Source organism: Rhamphochromis longiceps, linkage group LG6 (assembly GCF_057381845.1).
Source record: "Rhamphochromis longiceps isolate RC_006_pf linkage group LG6, R_longiceps_female_GT1.1, whole genome shotgun sequence".
Lineage (NCBI taxonomy): Eukaryota > Metazoa > Chordata > Actinopteri > Cichliformes > Cichlidae > Rhamphochromis > Rhamphochromis longiceps.
Window position 1 is genome coordinate 22974988 of NC_140562.1, and position 27048 is coordinate 23002035.

General features: G+C 43.5%; 1 protein-coding gene across 1 annotated transcript; it reads right to left on the bottom strand.

Moving 5' to 3' along the window:
* Positions 1–2245: 2245 nt before the first annotated feature.
* On the bottom strand, positions 2246–26144 carry mxd4 (MAX dimerization protein 4). The gene is made up of 6 exons (XM_085409770.1): positions 25916–26144; positions 25165–25264; positions 20416–20445; positions 7433–7547; positions 5164–5326; positions 2246–4744 (listed from the first exon to the last, which is right to left on the bottom strand). The coding sequence occupies exons 1-6, from the start codon at positions 25977–25979 to the stop codon at positions 4584–4586; spliced, it is 633 nt and encodes a 210-aa protein (XP_085265896.1). The 5' UTR covers positions 25980–26144; the 3' UTR covers positions 2246–4583.
* Between the last annotated feature and the right edge of the window lie 904 nt (positions 26145–27048).

Sequence of the window (27048 nt, forward strand, 5' to 3'; positions counted from 1 at the left end):
AATTGCGCCTGTTTGTTGACGCCGTCACCCAATGTCTCTTCGCTGTCACGCTGACAAAAGATGAACTCTGAACTTTAAACATCCCCCCAATATTCCAGTTTCACAGCTGCGTAAACCAAACAGGAAACCCCGAAACTTTTCAACGTCTTTACCTACATTTTCTTTCAGCTTTGTTCAGCTGTAGGTCGTCAGTTTTTAATCTGCTACCTTCCCCCGAAAAGCACTGATGACACCAGCACACACGGCTTTCTGTATAAAACATTTTAATTATATTACAATGAGAGAATACACAATACCTTAAAGTGTTTGCTAAAGCATAGCCAGCACCAGGTACTCGTGTATGCACGCTCACACGCACAAAAAAAAAATGGAACTTATACATCTTCTGAATTACACATCTGCTTAAAAGCAACATATTCACAGGTCTCTGGCACAGAACTCCCCCCTCAGCCCAAACAAACCCCCTCATCATCTCCCCCTCAACTAAATCCAAGCCAGTTCAGCCTCTAGCTTCTATGTGGGTACAAAGAAAAAAAGGAACCATAACGTTGTAGGACAAAACAATTAAGGAGAAAATACAAAATAAAAGGCTGAAGTGCAGAAAGCAGGAAGCTGACCTAAAGCCTACAGGTAGTTAAAGCTATCGTATTAATCATTAAAAAGATTCAAAAGTGACTCTTTATTTGGCAGGAATAAGATTTCATGGAAGTCATTCTGTGGGTTTGTAGAAGCACCTTTAAAGCAGCAGCAGGCTAAGGGACAGAAAGACGTGTTTCTCACTTCATCTGTGTGCACGTGAGCTGCAGACGCCCCCCATACTCCGTCATGCCCACCACCCTCTTTCTTCTCCGCCTGCTGACACCCACCCAAAAAACAAACTTTTGTGCTCTTAGAAATCTCTGTGCAACAGCAGCATGAAAGCAATAACATCAAATCTTTTCTTATGTACTTGTTATGACTTTGTTTTGTTTTTTAAAATAAAATCCCACTTTGATGTTGATGAACATTCCCACCCCAGCACAACCCCACTCTCCTCTGTGTCTCTGTGTCTTGCCGTTAACCATTTGCTTCTTCTGTCACGAGAAGGGAAGTGGAACAAGATGGGGAACTTCGTTGTTTTTTTTTTTTAAAGTTAGGGCAACTGATTCAACAGTGTTCATTAAGTGGTACAATCTCTTTAAAGAACCCTCCCACCCCCCAAGGCACATCATTAAAAGATTTTCCCATAAACACGATCCATCCAACATTCAAGCAAAATGTCTGCATGTCCAATCAGCTGCTCATACACTACACTGAGTGAAAATATATGTATGTGTTTTTAAAATCTCTAATCTCATATCTATCCCCCCCCCCCCCCCCCCCCCCCCCCCAACCGCCTCATCGTCCCGCTCCCTCCCTCTTTTTGTCTTCTGCTTCTTTTTATGTCAATTATCGCTGTGGGAGGTTCTGTGCGAGAGAATATGCCATTTAGTAATGGTTTACTCAGTTGTTCATTTGACTGACAAACTGAAAAAAGGACATTTTTTGCTACAAACAGTCATGTACAAAGTCTTTGACATGAATGTAAACTCGATGATTAAAAAAACCCCAAAACAAACAGCTGTTTTTTCCTCATCTATAGTTACTCTTTTCCCCTCCTGCAGAATATGGAGAGAGTGCAGATAGGAGGTAAAAATTAAAAAATATATATAAGAGTTGGTCACCAAAAAAAAACAAAAACAAAAAACAATGCACCACAGAGTCAAGAGCAAAAACCACCTGCTTGTCTTTAAAAACCCTGCGCCCCGCCCGCCCCACCCTCCCTCAGAAAGCACAAGATGGTAATATTGCTGTGTCTCAAGAGGTCCCCTGATCGATGGGTAACACTTTGTTTGGGACGCACCACCGGGAGCTCGGAGGATAACACCGTTAAGCTGCCATTGATTGGATTATTCTGTTTTTTTATCGCTCCTCTCCCAGTGGCTCCCACCGAACAAACAAGTCAACATACAACAATAATAAAATGACAAAAAAATCAAAATAAAGATAAACACGCTTCAAGCCCAGAAGTTTTTAACCCCTTCGGTGACCATTCGGGGCGACTGGAAGCTGCCATGGGAGTTCACCAGTGTGTGTGTGTGTGTGTGTGTGTGTTTGTTTTTTATCTCCATGACAGAGGCGGCGCTGGCAGACGGGCGGGCAGCGAGAGGGCGGAGGAGTGCCTGGACAGGGTGTAGTACAACAGCGGCTTCAGTAGGAACTGAGATAAAGGGGGAGGTGGGGGGGATAATTTTTACTCATTTATGAGGTCTTCTCTCTTCACGCGGCCCTCACGCATGGAAGTGTCTCACGTTGAAATTAAAAAAAGGCCCCGCCAGAGGAGGAGGAGGGAGGGATGCAAGCGAGAGGGGGAGAGGACAGGGGGGAGCGTGACCTGAGTAAGGGCCAAAGAGGAGGAGGATGAGGGAGGTCGAAGGCTCACCAAGGCACAGAATGACAGCAGGAGAGTCACCCAAAGGGAGAGGGGCCAGTCTATCAGCTCCCCTGCTCCCACTCTCCCTTCATCAAGCCTGGCCTCCTGTCTGTCTGGCTGTCACTCATATTTTTATATATATTTATATATATTTTTTTTTTTATATATAGATAAGATAGATATACTCACTCTTTTTTGTCTTTTCATTACAAGAGAACATTTAGGAAAATATAATACAAAATTTAATACAAGAAATATAGACTACACTAGCTAAACTCACTTTCAGTGACGAGTAGATTCTGTATGCAAGTATTTTTCTTTTTCGTTCGAGTCTTTTGTAGTTCTTTTCTTTTTTTTTTTGGGTGGGGTCAGATCCGTCTCAATGGCCTGCCCCTTTTTGTGTCTGTGTGTTTTTTTTTCTTTTTCTTTTTAAAGTGCCAAGCTCTAAAGGACTGCCAGAGACCGGGGCTAAGGATTATTAAACGGTCAGAGAGCGACAGAAGCGCCTCGTTCGTCAACAGTGACTAATGTGCATAAGTTACAGACGGGTTAGAGAACAAGGTTCACCTACATCGGTGTTCAGCCGTGCCCAAAGCTTCGCAAATAAGCCACAGATCAGCCGAGGGGATAAGGAAAGTGATTAGTTTGCTAGGTTAGATAAAAACGAGTGCCTCTAAAATGAACAAATCACTACAAGCTTGCCCTCCCTCCCCTCCCGGGTGTTTACAGCTTTGACTTGTTAATCGATTTAAACAAATATTTAAAATACCACCGACTTCTGACCGAGAAGGCGACAAGAGCTGCAGAGAAATGCGAGATCTAGGTAGATGGTGACGCGCTCACAGAGAAGCATCCGTTAGTGAAGGAGATGCAGGTCTGTTAATGGTGAGCGACAAATCCCCATCTAGAAATAAAAAAAGAAAAATAGAAAAAAAAAAGTCTCCCATAGAACCTCATGGTCTGCCAGAATCGATTAAACACTCAGAGGAAGCACCCGCCTCATGTATTTATTGCTACATCAATTAGCTACTGAGAAGGAAACAAGATTTGAGTCAAATGTAAGGAGTAGAGTTTTAGTTTTGAGGAAACTCCTTTTTTTTTCTCATTGTTTGACATAGTAGTCCATCCACACCATAGGGTGGTATAGTGTAGTGGTCAGTAGTGTGGAGTAGTGGTTAGGCAACCCAACCAGAGGGGAGACACGAGGGTTTCTACAGTATCTGTACATCTATTTACATTCTTCCTGCTCTGCTGCAGCTCTCGAACCTTCTCAGGTGGTCTGTGGACACATTTTCAGCATGTGTGCAGAGTTGAGTCAGTAAGAAGTTTGGACATTTAAGGGCAAGCTTAATTCACCGTTTTGTGGAGAGTTCGATGTGGTGGATAAACTTCTCGCAAGTGCACAGTGACTGTGAAGGTATCAGAGTCGTGCTTTGTTTGTTCGATGCGCACGAAAAGTGAAGCAAAATGCTTCCCATACTGGGTACGCTCGGGCGGTGGCAGCGGTTTGAGAACATCCTGCCACCGCCTCCAAATGAGAAACTCTAAAGGTTTCGTCATTTTTCACCAATCAGATGTTTCAAGGAAAGGACAGGACACCTCCTGCACAATCCTGTTGTGTAAAAGGGAAGAATCTGTATGATGAAAATGACTACCGAGGTTCCCAATGTTGCATATACTGCAGAACAAACCAAACTGCTTCATCTGTTATATCACAAACTGTGTGTGGTATTACTGCCACCTGATAATAACTCTCTCCTTTTACTTTTCTCGAACCAATTAACAGGTCAAAGCTGCGCACCTGACCACAGAACCCAGATTAAAAACTACAAGCTCTGCTCTGCGCTGTTTGGGTGGTAAAAAGGGCAGGTGTGTAAGGAGGGGGCGGGGTCAGGCAGGATACAGTATGGTGAGGTAGGATCAGTGGTCAGAGAAGGGAGGAAAAGTCAGCAAGTCTTAAGTGTGGACAGAATAGGCTCGGGGGTACTGCCATCGTGGTCTTGTGTAGGTGGTGTAGGTAGTGGGCGGCGTAGGTGAACACAAAAGGGGGAGAGTGGGAGGGAGGGGGATGAGGTGAGGGAAGCGTGGATGGGTGAGGAAGCTGGTCGACAGATGGATGTCCGCCATGGGTCTAACAGTGGTGTGGCTGCAGTCTGTGGGAATGTGTGCCCGTGTAGCTGTTGTCACTGGAGCTGCTCTGGAGGCTGTACTGGTCCTCCTCCTCGCCGTCGCTGATGCTGTCCACGCTGTCTGCCTCAACAGGCGTGAACTCCATGCCCTCGATGTCCACCTCTGTACACAAGAAGGAAAAAAATACACAATGTTTTGGGGGGTTTTAGTGTTGCTAGAAACTGATCAAGAGAGAAGAAACTGTTTATTTCCACACAACCAGTACGTGGGCATATTTATTAGGAAGCCTGCTGTGCCTGGAGATTAAACCCGGATTTAGGCAGCCATTACCTCCGCACAAACAGCCAGATCTTTGTGCCCCAGCAGATAATCCCTTACAATGACAAACAACTGCATGTGTGTTACTTCGTTCAGGAATATCAAACATACCTCAACAGTTCAAACTAAGCACTACAGAGACATCTGAGGCACAAAGAACCGGCTCATGGAGAGCGTTTACAGTGTACTCTAATAATACGGCGCGCAATCCATGTCTAAGTGCAATCCAGAAAGGTGTGATTGGCTCTTTAAGGACAGCCTACCTTGCTCTGAGTCGGTGGAGATGGTGGAGCCCATGCTATCGGTGCGAATGCGCTCCACAGATCCGGACACGGAGAGCTGCTCCAGGCGGCGTTTGAGGTAGCGGTGCTCTCTCTGAAGCTGCTCCTTCACATTTAAAGCCTTCCTGTCCTGCTCTTCCAGCTTCTGCACACAAAGCACACACAAAAATGCCGAAAAATTAACGACCATGCTCACCGGATTGGACCACCTCCCCGTTTTTGCTCTGCCTTTAAAGTATGCAACTGAAGTGAAGACCTCTAGTATACATATTTTCTTCCTTAGCATACTTAAGACTGGTTTAAAGGTGTCTGTTCTGCAGACATGGATTTTTTTCATCTGCAACCTCAGTCCATGCCTGTGCAGGGTTCTAGTAATTGCCTTCTCTTTACTGCACACCACATAATACACATGGTTAAACCCACAATCCAGACCAAAAAAGCTTCCTCTGCAGTAAAAGACAACACTTCTTCCTAGTGTGACGACCACAGTATTTTCCTATTGTATCACTGCTGCAGGGTGAAGTATTACTTTAGCTGAAACATGAATATTAGTTCTTGTTTTTGATCTCATCAAGTTAACAAAAAAATGAAACCAGATTTATCTTCTATCTGCTTTAAATCAGATCTCTGTCAAAGTTACAACACGACCTTGAATTTCAACATTTTATTGGGGAAGTAGCCAAATGACTGTGTGAGGTTCACGGGTTTGAAACTAAAAATAAACTTGAACTCAAAGTCAAATTTTGACTCAGAGTGGGGTTCGATTTTTTTTTTTGTGCCCTTATTTGTATATGAAGGTTTTCAGTGGTGAATCAAAGCGAACTCGCGTAAGAAGAAACGGTCGCAATGCCGAGAATTAGCGCAGGTCGTCTGAGCAGAGAGGACATGCTTAGTAAACAGGAAATGAAGGGTTAAAACTCGCTACGTCTGGATTTTCCACCAACCACACTGTTGCTGCTTGTAAACAGCAAGATCAGTGCGGCGTGTCCTAAAGTCTACTTATGGTTGGTCTTCTACAGCACGGGTAGAAGCACTGCTGCTACTTTTTTTAAGCTCCGCTCACTAGTTGCTGCTGCAGAGCATTTTTTAGCACGTCACTTGGTGTCTGTGAAGTGAAACAGTTTAATGAACCATGGAGGAAAAGTTGGCAAAGCCAAATATTAAATACACAATCTAAACATCAGCCACAAAGTCTCCCACATATTTTACTTTGAAGGCTCTGTGTTAAGATTTTTTTTTTCTTCTTCTTTTTTGTTTGATTTTTATTTTCATTGAGCACCGATCCATCCTGATTGAACAATTAGAAAACAACGACACACTTAAAGTGCAGAAAAAAATTACTTAGAGGAAACAGGAGTAGTAGAGCATGAAGCTGGTACAGAGAAGATTTTTAGATTACTCTGTTTGCTTAGTCTAGAGGTTCTCATGCTTCTTCTGGTATGACCCCATTTCCAAAAGCAAAAAAAAAAGAAGAAAAAGTTAAGTCCTCTCACTTGGATCTAATTTTTAATTTAATTTTTCTTCTCTTGGGTGTTCACACCCATGCACAGTGGCTCGGTGCCCCTCCAGGGGGGTCCTCCCCACAGAGGAGCGTCAATAGTTTATTCAGAAAATAAAATATAAGGAAAAAATTCACTCATCATACTGCGAAAGAGTATTAGGGCCGCATTGTGTTATTTTAAGAGTACCCTCTACAAAATGCCTTGTGAGTTAATGAAATTACACTCGAATCAGTTTTAGTAACAAGGAAATGATTTCTCTTTTGGCACTTAAACACAGTGTGGTGACAAATATAAGAATGTTGAACAGATGGTGCAGAAAGCTGCTTCTGGTCAGAAAGAAAAAGCCTCAAAAAATTTCAAAGAGCTGGTCGGATTCATACAAAATGAAATAGCTGACAATGGACAGATGAGAGGATGCCGATGGTTACACCCTCGTGCGGTACGGAGGGGATATGCTGTGTCACAACACACAATAAGACAGCTGATGTTTGATGTTGTTTCACTAACTCATGTACACAAGGCGTTTTACAGAGCAGCCCTGGCAGTTTGTTTGACTTGAAACGACAACTTCAATCTCCACTTTTTGACTATAATCTTAAAAAGAACGACATATTTTTCTTAAAGTGGCCCTAACACTCCATCAGATAAATGCTTGGTGAAAACATTAAAATGTATGCGTCGCTTAAATCCAGCATGCGATGTGCCACGTGAACACTTGAATGATTCATAAGGTTTGTGCATTTTAGTACCTTGATGTGCATCTTGGCCCTTTTTAGCAAGCTCAGAGTGGTGTGTCTCGTGCTGTCTGGACCCAAAGGCACCAGCTTCTTCAACTGCTCCAAGTAGAGCCGTAGTTTGGCACGTCTGCAAGCACACAAGCAAACACAGAAGTGAGTCAGCACACATCCACCGGCAGAAAGTGAGAAAGAACCTCCACAAAACCTCATGCACACACAAAAATCGGTGTGTGCATGAGAAGCACACACCGATTTTTCTTTTTTCCTTTTTACATGTCCTGCTCTCGCGAGCGAATGTTGCGCGATCGTGGCCTGACGCTCTTTTGCACGCTTGGTTTCACTTTGACTCTGGGCTTGACCGTGAGACATTTTCAAAGGGTTGAGGGGTTCAGAGGATCTGTGGTTAGTCATGTTCAAAGCTCCTCATCCACAACAAAGCGCAGGCTGTGCTGTACTTGTGCAAAATTGACACAGATAGTCTTACATTTACTGTCACTGCTGTGCGTAATGATCTGAGACGAGCTACGTCAAACAGTGATTAGTGAACTAATCAAGAGTTCACGAGCAACTGCAAATATTATAATAAAAATAGTGAGATATACTGTGTTAATGATTAGATTGTTAGAAATCCAGCCACGGTTTATCCATCTTCTTCTTGTAAGCTAACATGTGACACACACACACACACTTTTGGGATTTTCATGTATGCACTTTTCATTTATGAGGTGATTATTCATTCCCCAAACCTGCTCACAATTTTCTGAACACATGTGCACACACTCACTAGCGTATGGGCAGAGTGCCAGTGTGCTACACGCTGACCTAAATATCACTGTGCATAGTATAGTAGTCCCCATACTTTCCAGCACAGCTGTCTGACCGACATTTTCCAAACCTCGTGTGCGCAAAATGGCAAACCCACCGTACGCTAAAACTGAGAAAACGTGCAAAAGAAGAGACAAAAATTAGTCACCAATCAAAATGGCAGCTGTGATAAGGTCGCAGAGCGAAACTGTGAACCCTGCATCCCTGCCAAAGCCCTGCAGGCCAACAACCCTGCCCTGGATCCTCGAGTAAACAGCGTCATTTGGATGTTTATATGAGAGACAGTGAAGACAGAGTTACATTTTTTATGGATACTGTATGTTATTTAAGAGAAGATCCTATCAGCAAGATCCCCTCTCTGACTTTGCTCCATTCAGACTTGTTCAAAAAGGCCTTTGAATCCTCCATTAGTCAAGCTAGTCCATGAACTGTTTCATTCTTCTGAGCTAGCCTTCCCTCCACCACCACCACTACTGCCTTTGTCCTGTTCCTTTGAGGAACTCTGACTATATGGTAAACAAACTCCAACAACACAAGGTCTCCACCAGCCATTGCCGCAGCTTAGATAAACCTAATCAGAGAAATGAGGCTCTCTTTGAGTCCACGGTTAGTGTGCAATCATACACAATCTTTACACATTCTGTGTTTTTTTCTCCCCAGCTCTTTTTCAGGAAGGGCGTCACCTTCATTTTTATGCAAAATGAGACCATCTCAGTAGCCACGTCTGTTTCACTTAGACCTCGACCAGAGACATCTTGTGGGCAATAAATCTGACCAGTCTCACTTCATGCACAGTATCGATTTTGATGGATTTGATTGCACAATTATTAAGAAAATAATCTTAAAAACAGAAAGATATGGCTTTAATAAACAACGTGTCATCTCTCTACAGGTGCACGTAGGTGTGTGAAAGGGTCATGTGAAAGTGCTCTCAGTCTTTTATTACCTCCTCTCCCAGGAGGCAAGTCCGCCTAACCCCCCATCCGCTGAACCCCTTCAACTCTCTGCTCCACCCTGCCAACACTAACACACCCTCATCCCACTGGAAAACAAGTGTCTTCTGAGGACAGGGGTGGGGGCCACCTCCAGCTTACCCCATTCGAGCCACATGAAGCGCTTGGTCTGCAGCCAGGGGAAGCAGGCAGGGAGGAGCAGGAGTTCTGCAGCGGGGTCCGAGTATGTGGATGACTTTCTCTCTGGTTTGAAAAAAGGACCCTTTCAGTGCAGTGTGCTCAGCTGCACTAGGCAGCGCTCCATACGCATCATCCAAAGGGTAACTTGAGCCAATGGGCAACCATCTTGCACTTCACCCTGCCCCCACTGCTCTCTCATAGCGAAAAACAAAAAACAAAAACAAGGCGTTTCCCTGAATACTCTGCCCGACTACCCACCTCAAGAAAACTCTTTTTCCGTGTTTTTTCACCAGTGTTATTCACCTCAGGCCCTTCATGTATCCTGGCCTCATATTTTACCTGCCACGCAGAAGAGAGAAGTGTGCCCTGGTGCCCTTTGACCACATAAGAAACAAATGAGCAAAGAGTTAAACGCACAAACTCGCCACCAAAGGGAGAAGACCACACCCATGTTTTCTGCAGCTGCAAAAAAGATAAAAAAATAAAGTGAAATGCTGCCGGGACCAAAATGAAAATATTATTTTGCTAGGGTTGGCTGATTCGCCAAATATGTGGGCTAACAGCTTCTTGGAAAGGGTCTTACATGTAACATTTTTTCGCTTTGTTATGCCGGATTAGTTGCCTTCCCCCAGGATGGGGGACAGAATCGGCTCGGGAAAGACTCAAATATAGCCCACTGGACAGGTTTAGAAAACCTCAAGGAGGCCCCTCCCCTTTTGCCATCCAAGTGTCAGAACACTTTTAATATATACCCAACTTTAATAGCTAAAAATGAGTAAGAAGAATTTGCAGGCCAGAGACAAAATATTTGTTTCCAGAAGCTCTCTGGCTTACAAAGGTTGTGCTTTCAAAATTTGAGTCGATCTTGGTTCAGTCCACACCTGCTATCAAGCAATAATGGGTCAGTCTTTAAGAAGCTTTGGTTTTTATTTTTTCTGCATTCATATGCAATGACTGGTGGAGACCGGTGTCTGTCGGCTGCACCTAAAAAGTTCGTCGTTGCCCCCCTGTGAAGAATTCTTCTCAAATGTGATCTCTGCGGTTAAAGAAAAAAACGTATCTTAGCAGATCTTCAGTTCATGAAACTGGTGAACAAAAACCCACTTGTTCACTATTTCAGATGAGAAGATTGATACTGCTCTGATATCTGAATACTAACTATGAAGGTGAAACCAGCATATGGTTAGCCTAGCATTACACAAAGGTTAAAATGAGGGGAAACACCTAGCTTTTCCCACACCATCCCCACTAGTTAACCTTACAGTAACAAAAGTGTGCACTCTGCCCCGGCCGAGAAGAATCAGGCGCTTAGCTGCATATAATTAAGAGAATTAAACCTGGCACGTGTGTCCCTGAAAGCTCCCTCGCATTAGCAGCAGCAGCAGCAGGGGTTCTCCCGCCACGAGAAATTTTTCTTCAGGAGCACACAGCTGATTCGGAGCGGGGTTTAGGACCCCCTCTCACACAGGTTTGTTATTACTTAAAAAAGCCCCGGTCACGCAGTGTTTATCAGATTGCCTAAAACCGCTGTGCAAAGCATTGCACGAGGTGAACGCATATGCTATGTTAATGATGGGAAGCAGACTGCCCCCATCACCGGGCCACATGGTTGTGAATCACTGCAAATTTTCCAATTTGTCTGGTATGAAAATAGGATAGCCTTTGATTTGGGGTTGAGGCAGATTTTGTTTGAAAGGATTGGAGCTTCGTTATACAACAATATCAATATTTGCAAGAGGTCTCCTTTTGTTTGTTTGTTTATAAAAGTTTGCAAATAAAAACTGCTAAAAATGCTAAATCAGACTGCCCCATACTCCTGCCTGCAGTTGAGGATTTAATAGTGAATCTGGTTGATCAACTTGTTTTCTGCCCAGAAATCACCACCTGACTGTTCTCATGTGCTGCCACCACGGGATGATTGTGTCTGATCTCTGGCCTTCCCTCCCCCTCCATCTTTTTTCTCCATCAGCAGCTCAGAGCCAAAACAAAGCACAGACTACGCCGGGGAGGTGAAAAAAAAAAGGAACTTTTGCTCAGAAAGCTGCACACTGCTGAAACTGGAACAAGCCAAACCGCTGACTTGCGCTCCAAGGTTGTCGGGTACAGATCAGGCCATTCTCACAGACCTCCTCACACTCTGGGCCTTGGAAGGAAAACAATATATCTTGTTTTCCAGCTCAAGTGCATCTGTGGCAGGCTGGGTGTGCACGTTAGGGGTATTGATGTATTGTGCACCAGAGGAAAAAGGTTGCAGTGACCATTTGTGCAGTGTTTTCGCACACACACACTTTCCTGGTGGACACAGTGTCCCTCAGGAGGCTCCATCGGCACACAAAGGGCCTGAGAAGGCGAGCTAGTGCAAACAACAGACCTTCACCCCTCGCTCACTGTACTGTTTAATGAGCTCACTGCAGCCCAGCACATTCCTCCACCCATATGCACAGGGCTGAGTGGATTGTCTGGCACAGGGCCAGGCCTACTAAACAGAGGTCAAAGGTCATCAGAAGCCATGATACAATGCTAGCTCTCAGTGCTAGAGCTGCCCCAGTACCCAGAAGCAGAAAATGCAACAACTATGCCTGTTTGTTTATTTTCCTTTTGAGCTGAGCCCACAAGACATCAAGATGAAGAAGAGTTTCTGATCAGCTCAGCTTTAAGCAGGCACAGAACTGCAGTCATTCAATCTCAAGACGCATATGAGAGGATACAAAAACTGTGTTCTTGAGGAATTGTTATTCTTATAGTTTTATTCGTTATTCTTACAGCAAAGCTTAAAAAACAAGGCTAAGACCATGTATTTTACCATAGCTGTACATGCACATGCTTGTGGACTTCCTACTGATATTTTGTACTTGTCCACTTCAGGTTTTACCTCCAAATAACCTGCAGTAGTTAGTTTGGGTTATCATGTGATTACATTTGTTTTTAAATAAGTTTCTTTAACCTGAAGGTTTGCTTTAAACCCATGTGACTCTCTGACTGCTTGTTTGATTATATGACATAACCGCAGACTGCATATAAAAGATGGACACAGGCACCGTGATGTCATACATTCAAGTCACATTTTAAAGCCACTTTTAACCTTTTGGTTGTTTGTGTTTTTTCCCCCAGATCCAGAAGTGCTAAGTATCACACAGACTCTGAAACCCGGTAGTAAGTACAATTAACCACAGCAGAGCTTGTTATTAGTCAGAAAACAGCACCATAAACACGGTCGACAGGTTGCAGCTCAGAGAGCGAATTTGCAGCCAAGCATGAACAGCCTAGTCACCATAAACTTGACATTGAAAACGACCACGCCCCCTTTTATTGCATAAAAAATGTACTACCTGTACAGTTACCATCCATGCAGCCATAGAAACCAAAACTATTTTTTGTTGTTAGCTATAAACATGGCAATTTCTGCTACAGGTTTATATCAGGCTGAATATATCTTCAGGAGTGAGAGAGCAGGGAAGTTGAGACCCTGCCCAGTGGCCTGCCGACAGAAACACAAGACACACCCAGCCTTTATTAGTCTCACTGTCACCCTGCAGGTCAGCCCCGTAAGCGTTCCCATTTAACAGCGATCTCACGGAAAACAAGACGGCAGAAAAATAAGACACGCTCATGTGAAACTGACAGAGTGGTTCACCACGCTGCCCACGCCAGTGAGAAGAAAGGCACGCACCGAGGCGCAGGGAGACACAAGAAGTCTTTATCTCGCTCATATGAAATGTCAGTCGTCTGGGACGAGTTATGTTTGTTTTCTGTCATCGGGGACGCCACACCCACACGCCCACTGTGTGCAGTGACAACTCTGTAAGGTGAGACAGACGGACACAAGTCCCCCATAAACACATTCTCCTGACGGCAGGAACATGGAGCTCGCTCTCACATGACTCTGCTCTCACACGCGAGGAGCAAACAGAAACCTGAAAACACACACACGATTGCAGCAAAGCAGGCAGAGGGAGGTTACTTCACTTATCGGTGAATTACTCTAAAGGAAAAGCTCAGCATGCTTTTCTGGTGATTAAACAACAGGAAAGAGTAGAAGCAGTGTGTTGCTCACTCACTGTAGTACAATTTCCACAAAACAAACTGGAATTTCCACGGGGCATGCTTGGGAATGCCAAGTAATTAGATTCATTTGATTGTTTTCGTGTACTCAAACAATCCCCCCTGTGCGAGCGAGGATCATTACAAAATCCCTTTCTCAGCACAGCCAGCTTACTGCGGTGTTAACAGAGAAACAGATGTCAAACAGATTTTAAAGGGGAGAGCGTGCGAGCGAAACAGAGATGGCGGAGGCTTAAAAATAGAGGAAGGTTTTTTCTCTGCACATCCCATTTCAATGCCAACGTCAGATGACAGACCTGGACATTAATTGCCTTTCCCTGCGTGCCATGAAAAGTACATCTCGCAAATCTTGGGACAGACTAGCAGAGACAAGTTCAGCAAGCACCATAAACACGTTCCCCTGACATGGGGCGCTCTGGTTTTATAATGGTCCTTGTCAATGATTAACATGCAGGAATCTAGTGGCATGAGAGAGGATTCCTGGCTCCATGTTGACTGTAAAAGTTGGAGTTGTTTACATCTGAAGGAGGGTTTTAGAGCAGTGGGGTGGGGTCCTGCATGAAGGTCTGGGCCTGCCTACGAAAAAATCCAGAGGGGTCAGGAAAAGAGGAAAGAAGAGATTTCCACTACCTTCCACTTTTACGTTGTTTCTCCAAGTAGCTGATTTAGAGCTCGCTTACCAAAAGGTTTAAAACTACTGCTGGACAAAAGTGCAAAACCAGAATGCCTGCAGCTGTAATCTTGCCTATCAGTGCATAATCATACAAACATTCACTTGGGGCTCACTTGTGCCAAAAAAGCAGACAGCGCTGAATGCGAAGCATTCTAGTAATACTCGGCCTGCTAGTTCTGTGACCCCACCTGCCATCCATCTTCAAACTTTCCCCATAAGCCGCTTCTCTTATTTAACTCTGCATTCCAGTGTATGTGTGTATGCTCCGCTGACCTGAATTTCAGGGTGCCTGGCTGACACACATAACAGCCACGTCCTACACTGCCTCAAGTTCCTCCCTTCAGCAACACTCAAGAATGTCTTTGTCTCCTCCTTCTCCACCTCCTCCTCAGCCATGGCCGAACCATGAATGGTTCAGTCATCGCACTTCTGTGTCTAGTTGCGTCTTTCTTTAATTGCTCTCTTTTTCCTATCCTGGAAACCCCAAAGCTATTCACACACCTTGTTAAAGTGCATCCTACACTGCTGTTTTTTTATGAGCACCGACTGTTTTGTGCCAACGAGCCGAGTTTACTGCGGAGAACACAGTAACACCTGAGCTGGAACGAGAACATTCTTTTGTAAATGTAGGTCTGCGGTGGCCTGAAATATTTGCATTACGTGTAAAGATACCCCCCGCGCCTCACCCACCCGCCAGAGCAGATCGTCCACGGGCTTTACAAAAAACCGGGTTTGATGAACTTCTTAAAGCTGGGTGACCTCAGGGTGGAGAAAATTCCACATGGGAGCACTGCTGCTGACGTCCAGCTGTGGCCTGTTTGTTACCCTTTAGTCACACACAGCTCAGCTACAAACCCAGACTGTCCCATGCCTGGATAAGTAAACACACACACACACGTTTGGACAAACCTTTTCTTTTACACGCCAACATGGCCACATGTATTAGGACAAAGCATCAGCTAACCAAACTTTACTCTCTTTACCTATGTTCTTCCAGGTAACGACGCAAACTAATAAGGACTACGTTTGTTACATTTTGATTGTAAGTTGACAGATATATAAGATTTTTTTTAAGTTGAGTCATCCAACAGGATTTAGTGCCATAAGACAAAAATCCACTATGGAATTTTTAATCCAAGACAGAACTAGACCTCCTACGCCTTGTTTAGGCTCTAAAAAGTCAAATGTTGCCACTGACTTATTTTTAGCGTACACACATACGTCTGAGGAGTAGTCCCCAGCAGTTGTGTATTCCTTTACCTCTAAGCTGACTGTTGAAGCTGGGAGTGGCGTAACTCCCAAGTTGATTGCGTTTCAGCATTCGTAGTAGCGGTCGGAAAAGCGAGGAAAAACTGGATTTGTTTTTGCTCATACATAAAGTAGAGCCATTCATGCATCTCAAGCGACATAATGCAATCCCTGTTTTTTTAAAAACACTGCTGTAGCACGTTGGTGGACAGAGCCCCGTCACTGCTCAGTGCATGCTTTTTTGAGCGTGTCGCAAACACTTAACAGTGCGTTTGTGACACTTGCAGACAGTTTACATTTTTACTACTGTTTACATGCTCTGTCGACATCTTGGATTGTGATGTCATTGGTGGGGCTTTTCTGACTTTCCCAGTTGACAATTCCAACTTGGAAGTCGTGATTTCTGATTTCCCACTTCAAATGGAGCGCACCATTAGATCAGAGAGAGAACTGCAGGATGAGGCCTGTCAAAGTTCAAACTAAGCCTCTTCTCCCCCTCCAGTCTTTGCTTGTCTAGATTTTATTTTTATTCCCACTGCATCTTTAACTCAACCCAGATTGTTCTGTTTCGTCTGCAGACAGTTTTTTTGTGTGTGTGTTTTTTTACACTTTTCAGTTTTATGTCACTTTAAAAATGTCACCTTGAATTTTTTACACAATTTTAAAATCAAAACCATCAACTACAATAATGGAAAAATAATTTCCGGCCTTTAAACTATTCCAGATAATAAAAGAAAAACTTAGTTATCCATATAGTCGACTATATGTAGTTGACTCTTTCAGCACTGGCTGATTCAATCTCATGACAAATAACAACATCCTTGCTCTACAGGTTCTGTAATTAGACTGCGTACAAGACATCATTAACTACAATGATTCCTCCATGATGCCAACAAAAAGGGGAATTTAACTGGCATTGTGACAGCAGGGAACTAAAGTGCACATGCAGTCACATGTGAGGACGTCACACCAAAACCAAAACTGGAAGGAAAAAATGAAAACTTTCCAAACTTTAATTACGTAGCAGCCCCTGAGAGGCAAACATGACATTTAACTTCAAAATAAAAAATAAGCAAAACAAGCAGGATATACAGCAGCCCTTAAAAGCAGCGTTGCACATTTACAGGATAAACATAGGTATAAAATCGAAGACACGACAAGGATTTATACCTCAAAACAGGAGAAATGGGAACAGATGAGTTTTGTCACTAAGAAAAAAAGAGTGAGAAGGAAGAGAGCCCTGCCCCTCCTTCTCTTCCTCGCTGCCTCAAGTTTCTGCTGACTCAGGGGCGTTTAGTAGGGCCGAAAAGGAGAGCGAGAATAAGGAGAAGGAAGAGGGAAAAAAAGACAGATAACAGAAAAGACAGATGTGGACTCTGGAAAGTGGGGGTGGGGCAAAGAAAAGATGTCAAGGAGGTGAAGTAACAGGGCCGTGGATGGGCATCCCTCCCACCAGCACGCTGCCGTAACTCAAAGAGGTGCTGCCCGGCCGGCATAGACACACATAAGTGTGCTTCACTCGAGGAAAAAAGGACCTGCTCACTGCCAAAAAAAAGTGATTCATTCACAGCTGGGAGTAGAAGAAACATGGAGAGTAAATTTAATTAGAGAGAAGACTAGACCATGACAAATGGAGGGCTTGCTCCCGTGTCCATGAAGTGCATGTAAATTTAAAGCCGAGTTCAATGGGTGCTCCACAGTTGCTGCACATTGTCTGCAGTGTGATACAGAGCGTAGTGTAAGAGGATACTGTTTGTCGAAATCAGCCTGCAAACTCGTGAGCTTCGCTACGATCTCGAAAAACTGAAACCAAGAGCACTTGAGAGCCAAAATGGGTGGGGATAAAAATAGAACTCTAAATATTTCTCTTTTCTTTTTCGATCGAGGCAGGCATGGCAAACATACCAGACAGCTTAGATTATGCAGACTGGACTTGGGCTTCCTGTAAACAGGTGATATGTGGGAAAGTAAAACATCTAGTTTCGTAATTTCTTGGCGTTGCTTGAAAAGGAAACTTGAGCTGTCATAAGCGTGATCAAAAGCGGTTAAAGTCAGAAATGGGAAGGAAGCAATGCTCGTGGAGAACAAACACACTGCACTTAAGTTTCACATAGACTCTGAGCTGATGCTCTGCAGGTCTGACGAGGGAAGGAAAAAAAAAACAAAAAGCAGCACAGTCATTCAAGAGATGGTCTATAGAGAGCTGTCACAGCTAAAAATCAGGCTGCAGCAGATAAGTGTCAGGACAGCCGACTCTGTGGGACTCCACATCCACGAAGCAGCTGACTGACTCTGATAATGGGACACAAATATATGCAGGGTGTCTCCGGAGCAGCTGCCAGAGACACCTAGCATGCACGAGGTCAGCGAACGGTACCCAGAGAGCCAAAAAGTTCCAACTTAATCAGCTTCATATAACAGCAGCAATGAATAGTTGATTAATCATTTAGCTGATTATTCAGCAAATGTACCGATTAGCCACACCGTTTCAGTCTTGGCTGCATGTGGAAAGTTTGGTATCTTTGTTGACAAACAGTTCTAAAAAATAATTTTAAAGTAATCAATAAATAAATAAAAAACAATAAAAAAGTAATAACCAAACAAAAAAAATCTTAAAAGATGAAAACCACCTTCCAAACTTGTTTGACATCAGGTCTTTCCCAATTTCAATCAACATTTTCCAGTTTTATCTCCTTTATTTTAACATCTGTTGTTAATGAAACAAAATAATTTCATATTTTTTTGTCAACTGCTCAAAGTTAAAAACTGCATACTAAAGTGTTCCCTTATTTAATAAAATCTGGTTAGAGGACATTCTCATGCAAGAAAACGGGATTTTGGTACTATTACATGCGATGCCTTTCGGCCTCTAAGGAGACGTTCATCCACCACCTTATCTACCTCGTGAATGTATAGTACAAGGATTGCTCTGTGCAGCAGCGGGGGAAACAAAAACAACACACGAAGAAACAAAGACAGTGAGTCAGGGCTCAAACAGCAGCCACCTCCCTGGAGTCGCGTCCAAGGGCGTGTGGGAGGTACAGATTTCTGAGGCGATACTGCAGATCAAACAGGGCTGATGCTTTAAGCAGATACCCCTGAACTGGTCATACATTCATTAAACTGGTTGAACAGGACACCTAAAGACTTTTGGTTTTCTTATGAATCAGAAGTTAAAAATTCTTTTGTTGAGCATGTCTGTTAAAGCTCTTCTCTTTATATCTTTAAGCTACAAATCAAATGTGAGAAGCTCGTCAGAAAGGTTCATTGCAAGTTTCATATACTAGGTAATCTGACTCTGAGGCCAGCAGCTGAATATTCAAGGCTTCATATATCTAGGATAAGGCGTCTTAGTCCATCTGTCGGTGTGGAAGAGGAAGTCTTAAAAATTCAAAAATAAATTTGCGCATGAACAATGTAAAATGCTAAATCTTCATTGGATGATAGCTACTGGTTATCAGATATAAACTTTCCGTGTGACTGCAACAAAAGCCTGATCACGATTGATAACGTGGTCAAGTGGCATGCCAGATTCTTGATAGTCATACGCAAATGTCCGTTTAAAATGAGGAAAACATTCTTCAAGTTGCTCATTTTGTGCCGCCATTAGCTTTAAAAAGAAAATCAAAAGGTACTTGAGCAAAAATTGCCTCATTTTAGAAGCTCAGAAGTCTCTTTTTTTGTCAGTTATAAAAAACTATTAGTAGTTTCAATGTTGCGTATTAGTCACACGACGGTCGCTAGTACAACAGACATGGCTGTGCCAAAAGGCAGAGTCTGAGCCTTGTTAACACCTGTATAGTGGCTGACCATGTAATTTGTGGCCACGCTTTCAGACGGGGGTTTGACTCAGGGTGGACCACGTGGCAAAACCTTGTGACCATGCAGCCCTGTCATTTCAAATAAGAGGGTGGAGATGTTTCCACACAAACGGGCATGGTGAATGCAAAAACAGGAAAAAACACAAGGCATGAAATTATACAGAATAACTCCTCGCTTGTCACAGGTGATGATGCAATGTGACGGAGTGTTTGAACGCAACTTTATTCTTCAAAGGGCTTCTTCTTCTTTTCCTTCCATCATGGAATCAGTGACATGTCTGTCATGAAAACTCCGCTTTTTCAGAAACTCGTGGCTGCGGTGATGACAAAGGAAGTGAGTAAACCCTTTACTGGCACCCACTTTTGTCAGTTTGACTGGACGTCACAGGCGCTTGGTAACCAGCCACACCCATCGTCGGACATGAGGTAACTCCTGTGTCTCAACACCTGCAGTGTAATCAGCCGGGGCCTTCCTGTGCCTCGCAGGTCAGGGAGGAATATGTCCGGGCTTGTTTTTCCCTCTGCCACGCACATCCATTACTCACTCCCGGCCATGTGACTGGCCTTCATCGTGGGTGACAGCATGTGTCATGCTCGCTCACACACGCAAACACTCACACACCCTTTTCAGCCACTGCTCACATGCTGATAGTCACATCAGCTGTTTTCTTATTCCTGTCTGCAAGGCAATTTTTAAAGAATCTACTCTGAAGCAGCAAGGCCTTTTTGATATCAAAGAGACGTTTGCTTCCTGACAAGAAACTCTAAAGCTGTGAAGTAAAAAAACACAAACCCCACACACACAAGCAAACCATGAGCTGCGATTCTGTGCCTCCAGGAAGGAGAAAAAGCCCATTTTCAGTGCTGAATGATAGGTGAAGTCCAGATTTACTGCTTTTCTTTTCAAAGTGTCAGTCTGGGCAGGATTATAACCCAAGATTCTTCCTTACAAGGACACGAGTTTCATCCGTGAAACGGAGACAGCGTGAAGGTGCTCTTTGAAATCAGGTTATTATCTGTTTTTCAGGCACAAGAATTAACAGATTAAATCTTTGGCTCTTTGAAGACGACCTCTGATCTGATCTGTCGTACTAGTGTTTCTGATTTGGAGAAAATACCTGAAAGCCCCCATGAAGCTCTTCAATTACTACCTATGTCAGGAACTAAAAGACACACGCACTCAACACACAATCAAACACAGGCAAGATCGAGGGGGGTCAGATGTCATCTTACCTGTGTTTCTCCAGCTCATTGTGCGATGATCTGAAATGACAAAGATGACTGTCAGGGCAGGAATACTACACTACTACTACTAAAATACTACAAAAAAATCATCTGACATGACATCAGATTCTGTATAATAGTGAGAGGCTTAGTTAGTACACGTTTTGATCAGAGAGCAAGGCAGATGAAAGCAATTTGGGCAAATATGTTAAGTAACAGATCTGAGAAACAATCAGAAAAATGTGTGTCAAGAGATCAAAGAGAAGCCTAGATTCATCTCTATGTTCTTGCTCTTCTGCCTTCCGGTGGCTGTAGGCCTTAAGCATTTGAATGCTGCTGTACTATAAGAAATAAATGCAGTATTTTAATGCTTAAAACAGGACAAATTTGTTGTCTATGGATACCAGTCAGGTGGATCAAGGGCACAGACATGCAAAGACTGGGAAATGTATGATAAACGACTTCTAAAATCTTTTCCCATTTCTGTGGGACATCTGTCAGAGAGCACGCACACGAGGGCAAAAATGGCCCTGAGAGAGAGAGCTGTATCTGTGACACAGCCTGCCTGCCCCCCTCTACACATATACAAACAGCATCCACGCACCACTGCCCCCGCCGCGGCTGCTCAGCGTGGACACGGGATGAAAACACTCTCAGACGTCTGGAGGCCCGGACGCCACAGAATTCATCAGTGTGTGGGCTATTCCGAGGAGAACCCCTATTATGACACGCAGCCAGAAGCGGCGAGGGCACTGCGGTCCATCTGAAACAGGCCCTCTGTTCATGAGACCGTCATGGATACCACGGCAATAAAAACAAAAACAGCAACAACAAAAGGGACAGACTGACAACAAGCCTTTTCACATTTTCCACTGTTTGAGGCGCCCTTGTGCTCGCGAAGCACTGGTTCCCACAGCTGTGTGCCACAACGCCGTCCTGCGCACCAAAACGGGTTACAGCTGACCGTGCGACTGCTATAATGTGGCGTCTGCACAAAATCATCCCGAAAGACAACACAGGATGTTGGGCGGCTGATCTTAGAAGCTGACAAAGAGCCATCGTGGAGGAAGTTGTGCTATTCAAACCTGCACAAATCAGGGAAATGTCCCAGTCAAAGCACAGGGCACGACCAGGAAATCATTCCGAGGAAGAGAATGTTCACAGACCTGTAACTACAGCAGGTTAGCCCACACCTTTACATGTTATGTAAAACCACAGGATGGCATGAGGAGGACTTTTACATGTCATAAAATCATCCTCTAACAATCAGAGGCATTTAAAATAAGCCTTTTATCACTTTTTTATGAGCTACAAATGGCCAAAAGGCAAGCTGGGAGGACTCAAAAAGTTTTCCTACATTCAAATCAAGGAATTAGAGGAGGAAAACGAAGTCAGCTGACCTAAATTTTCACATATGGTGTGACAGAGCGATGAAGCAGGGTAATATGGGGCGATCGTGGCTCAAGAGTTGGGAGTTCGCCTTGTAATCGGAAGGTTGCCGGTTCGAGCCCCGGCTTGGACAGTCTCAGTCGTTGTGTCCTTGGGCAAGACACTTCACCCGTTGCCTACTGGTGGTGGTCAGAGGGCCCGGTGGCGCCAGTGTCTGGCAGCCTCGCCTCTGTCAGTGCGCCCCAGGGTGGCTGTGGCTACATTGTAGCTTGCCATCACCAGTGTGTGAATGTGTGTGTGAATGGGTGGATGACAGGTTGTGTAAAGCGCTTTGGGGTCCTTAGGGACTAGAAAAGCGCTATACAAATACAGGCCATTTACAGGCCATAACAGCCTTTAAGTAAACGCTTTAACACACATTATCCGTGTTAGGTTGCAGATGTAACATTAAACATTACTGCTTTGTTCTGATTTTATAACTAGGAGCCTGCATCAGCTCCTGTCTACACTTAAAGAAAAAAAGAAGAAGAAGCTGAGGGCGAGTGTAAAAAGGGAAACGGCGTAACGGGGGTGGGGGATGTGCCCCAAGCTCTGTATGGAAACGCAGGCCTGGCTGCATGAAGCCCAGCGAGTGGTCTGGTGTTTGTCATATATGCTTGCGTAGATGCCCGCCTTATTCAGGCGCCGCACCCACCTGCCACATCCACACCACACCCCTTCACTCGATCACACGGGTGTACACAAAATATAATGCACGTTAACTTGTGGATTAGAGGAATGTGGAAGGTGCTGCTTTCACATTTCTGCCAAACGAGTGCAAGTATCACTTTCATATCAGAACACCCACACGTTGTAAACAGGAGTGGAAGTTAACAGAGACAATGGGAATGGAGCCACACTAAAAGTCTGATACCCATGTCAGAAATGCGTGCAAAAACACTTTTGTTATTTTGTTTATTTAATGCTGTTTTATTCATTTCTGTGCCAGTTAAATCAAAATATTATTAAGTATCATCTGCAATTATTTGAAGCCTTTTCGCTCTTCATCTTAAGGGGTTTATCTACAGAGCTATCTTTTCAGCAGTCACCTGACACAAAACTGGCGTGACACGGAGGACAAAAAACAGCAACTGGCGTCAGCAATCGCCACCTTATTTGATGATTCCGATGCTCTGTGTCACCCTTCGTAATGACACTACTTTCTAGCGTACATCTACGTGCACTGTCGTAACCATCAGACTCACTGCCGAGCCATTTCCACACTTTGCTTCCCTAAACTATTATTAGCCAATGCTTTTTTCCCTTCTTTTTTTATCTTTCACTAGGGCTGGGCGATATGACCCAAAATTCATATCTCGATATTTTTTAGCTGGATGGCGATATAAGATATATATCTCGATATATTTTTTTAAAGCCATAAAGTAAGAACAAAAAGAGAGTTCTTAGTCAAAGCTGTGTCCCAGATGTCACACAGGCACTTTTATTAACATAGAGCAGATGTACATAAAATTTACTCAAAAATAAATTATGAGCATTTATTAAATAATAATGCTCCATAAATAAAAGAAAACAATGTTGTTTTTGTGCATAACAAAAAGCTCACAATTGTGCAGTCAAAATGTAAACTAAAAGATGCTGAGCACAATAACAAAGACAGATTTCACAGCTGCTCTGTTCCCAACTTGTACTGCGTGACTGACAGCCTGGAGTTTGAAATCCGCTTCGCAACCGCGTCTCTTAACAGGTGCCATTTATAGTCCTTATACACAGTAGGGTAATATTACGTTGAAGCACAGTACGTATCACTCCGCGAGGCTCAGCCGTAATGCTCCGACAATCCATCAAGCGGTGCAGCTCCGTAGCTTACCAAAGTCGTACTAAAACATTTTTTGACAGATTGCTGAGCGCCGTGTTCCACATAAAATCGGTTCGCGGCCATCAAGCACAACCAGAATTCATACATAAGGCGCGCTGTCAACTTTTGAGAAAATGAAAGGATTTTAGTCCGTGCAGCCCCTCTGGGCTGCATGGCGTTAGCGTGGTTAGCTCGTTAGCGTGGTTAGCTAGCTAACACGTTGACGCCGTCCAGCCCCACGCACGGGGCGATGCGCAGTAACTCGTTAACGGAGATTTGCCGTGTCCATCTTGTCGCTTCCTGCAGGTGAAGCGATGGGGGACGAGTTGTGTTCAGTGAAGGAGAGGCGAGGCCGAGTAACGTTGCGTAAAGACGAAAGTGGACGAAAGAGAGGCAAACCTGCGGCTCCACAAGTATAATTATAACGTAACATAGACTATATCGATATAAAGGATATTGTCACATCTTATATCTCGTATAAAAATATATCGATATTTTTTAAAAACTCGATATATCGCCCAGCTCTATCTTTCACTTTATTAAATCAGATCGTAATGTGTTAATCTTCTAAGGAACGGAACTAGATTGACACAATCATTTCAACAATAGCCTGTTTACTGTAAATGAGACCGAAGGGCAACCAAATTTGCATGTAGCCTAGAAAGCAAGTTTCTCCATGCCTGGTGGGGATGGGGAAAAAAAGCTGAACACTAAATGGATCCAGCCTCTGAAATGTGAGGATTTCCTGCTTTTCTTTGTCACATGGCCTACTTTTAGTTGAAAGTTTGGATGGTTTTATTTTTGCTTTTAGAAAGCAAACATAAGCCTGCACGGGTGTTTTAACTTCATAGGTCACACATTACACAGCCACACATTAATTGCCATGATTGTTTTTAAATGACCTTTAATCTGCCAATGGCACTGGTCTGAGAAGAAGAAGCAGACAAACCGAAACTGAAAGCTATGCCGTGCACTTATGTAATTTCGCTTTAACTTCTTACACAGCTGCACAATAAAGGGGTTAAACTCGGTGGGAGCAACTCAATCCTCCAGACAACACCAGTAATGAACTCTGGGTGTGCTGGGCTGAGGTTCCCTTTCCTTTCCAAATATCAATTTACTTCCATCAGAAGCACGAAAGCTTAAACGCAACAACCACATAAAAAAAGACAAACACATACACACATTTGTTTAAAAGCTTCACACAGTTCCAGAGGTTGGATGCAACTGTGTGAGACAAGGTGCAGAAACGAAAGGTTACGGGCGTATGCGGTGTTTTCTCTCCTCTCAGAGATAGGTGTGAGTGAAACAGAACAGTGAGAGCAGCAGGCTTGACAGTGTACGCGTGGCACTGTTTACTGGAGAGCCCAAAACAGAGAGCCCAGCCCAGGCAGCAGACAGGAGAGTGAGACAGCGTGTGTGTGTGTGAGAGAGAGAGAGTGAGTGTGTGTTTTTATAAGCTGGCATGAAGTCAGAAATAAAGCTGGGGGGAAGGGAGAAAGGATTATATTTACCTATTATTCTGAGTTTTTTTGGAAATTGGCGAGGCTTTCGTTTTCTTTCGGGAAAACTCGGCGCTGTACGGTAAAACCGAGGCATACCCGTGCTCTGCTTCTGTAAACACAGAAAGCAAAATGAGTGTTACATTTAAGCTTGGTCTGCAAGGACGGCAAAGCAAATAAACAAAAACAATTACAATCATCCTAATAATAATAGATGACAGTGAGTCATTTTGGAGAAATAGTTGAGACGTGAAATATCAACCGGGGACTCAATTAAAGAGGAACAACACGTAATAAATCATTAATAAGATCGATTAAAGTGCAGTCTTTTTTCTTTCTTTTTTTAGCACCGAGGTCTATATTATGATATAGCCACCGCTGCATAACGATTTCTGTCCTATATTTTCAATGTCAGGCTTGTTTACTCATTTTCTTACATCCAAATCCAAAGGAAAAACACTCGATTGCAACAACACACATTCGGAAATGATACTAACATATTTTATAAAAAATGACACACTATAAATTAAACATTTACACCTATCACTGTCTAGCATACAGACTCCCAGAGTGCAGCTTGCACCCATCGCCTGGTCTATGTCCCATTGTCTGTAAAGTGACATCATACCTGCACTATGGCAGTGCACGTCAAAACGTAACAAATTATTTTTAAAAAATGAAGTTAGTTGCCGTCCCAATCCCCATTTACGACATAATTACTGGCTTAGAAATGCTGACAACTTGTCTGTTTAGCTTGAAATACCTCTGTCTCTTCTTTCCAAGTACTCTGCAGCTTCCAGCAGAATTAACAAGGAATTAAGCTCCATCTTGTTGTTGTCTCGTTATTTAAAAAAATAGAAACTACTTAGTCATAAAGTCATAAAATGAATGGAATGAAAACGTTAAAAAATGTTTCAGAGCGGTATGTATGCGCGGCTACGTTCACTTCTGAGTCTTTGGTGACTCCAAACTACATATCAACAGCAGCTAACTAAAACTCACTGAAATGACTGATGGAAGCGCTGGCCAATAGGAAAACCGTATAGGCAAACGTTTGGCATTCGTCTCAACCAATAATTCGGCGGAAACTATAAGATCCGACTCTATTGGCTGAGCGCAGTTAAAGCGAGCAGGGACATGCCCTAGCAACAAGCCTGAGCTGTCCGCCTTCTCAGTACATGATAGGGTTGAGGCGGGAAAATAGCCCTCTGATTGGCTGGAAGGAAGTCTTGGGCGTGTGCTACGGTTGAACTTGGGATGTTGTTTTGGTTGCCAAATTTAATGACTTCTCAAAAAGTATGCTTTTGGTCTTGGACTTTAGCGTAAACTGCCCCCTCCGGTCTGTTAGTCAACAAGGTCTATTTTTTTGTCTTCCGTTAAATATACGTCAGCAATTTCACGTATGCGTGTGTGACATGAGAAAATTTTTCAGTATTCGTGTTCATTTCCTGCCCAAGTCATTGTGAAAGTCTTTTATGAGTCTGCAGAAAGTATGCAGGCTTTACTGGTGCAAAAGATATGAGATGAACTACTTTTCTTGTCTGGTATTTTGAGGAAAATAAAGATAGTTCCTTTGAAATTCTCTCAACTCGTTTTTACAAAGCAGTTTTAAAAAAGCAAAGCATCCACCTTGAGGTTTAAAAAAAGTCTCTGGTTTTGTCCAGTCCAAGTCCTAATAAACCCAAGTCCTCAAAATAAAATAACATAAAATAAAACTCACCTAATTTAGTGCCGTTAAAATACCCCCCCCCCCCCCTTTTTTTTTTTTTCTAAAACTTTAAGGTCATGATTCATCACTCAGCATATTTCAAATCGTGTGACTCCAATTTTTCTAGTTTTATCTCTGATAGCAGCTTTTTCTGTCTGCAACACCTTTAATTTCATCTGCAAAAGTGC

Coding starts and splice junctions, on each gene's coding strand:
- mxd4 (XM_085409770.1), bottom strand. CDS start 25,979: ATGGAGCTTAATTCCTTGTTAATTCTGCTGGAAGCTGCAGAGTACTTG. Junction 25,265..25,915: donor CTTGGAAAGAAGAGACAGAG/GTATTTCAAGCT, acceptor CTGTGTTTACAG/AAGCAGAGCACGGGTATGCC. Junction 4,745..5,163: donor CTCCACCGACTCAGAGCAAG/GTAGGCTGTCCT, acceptor TCTTGTGTACAG/AGGTGGACATCGAGGGCATG.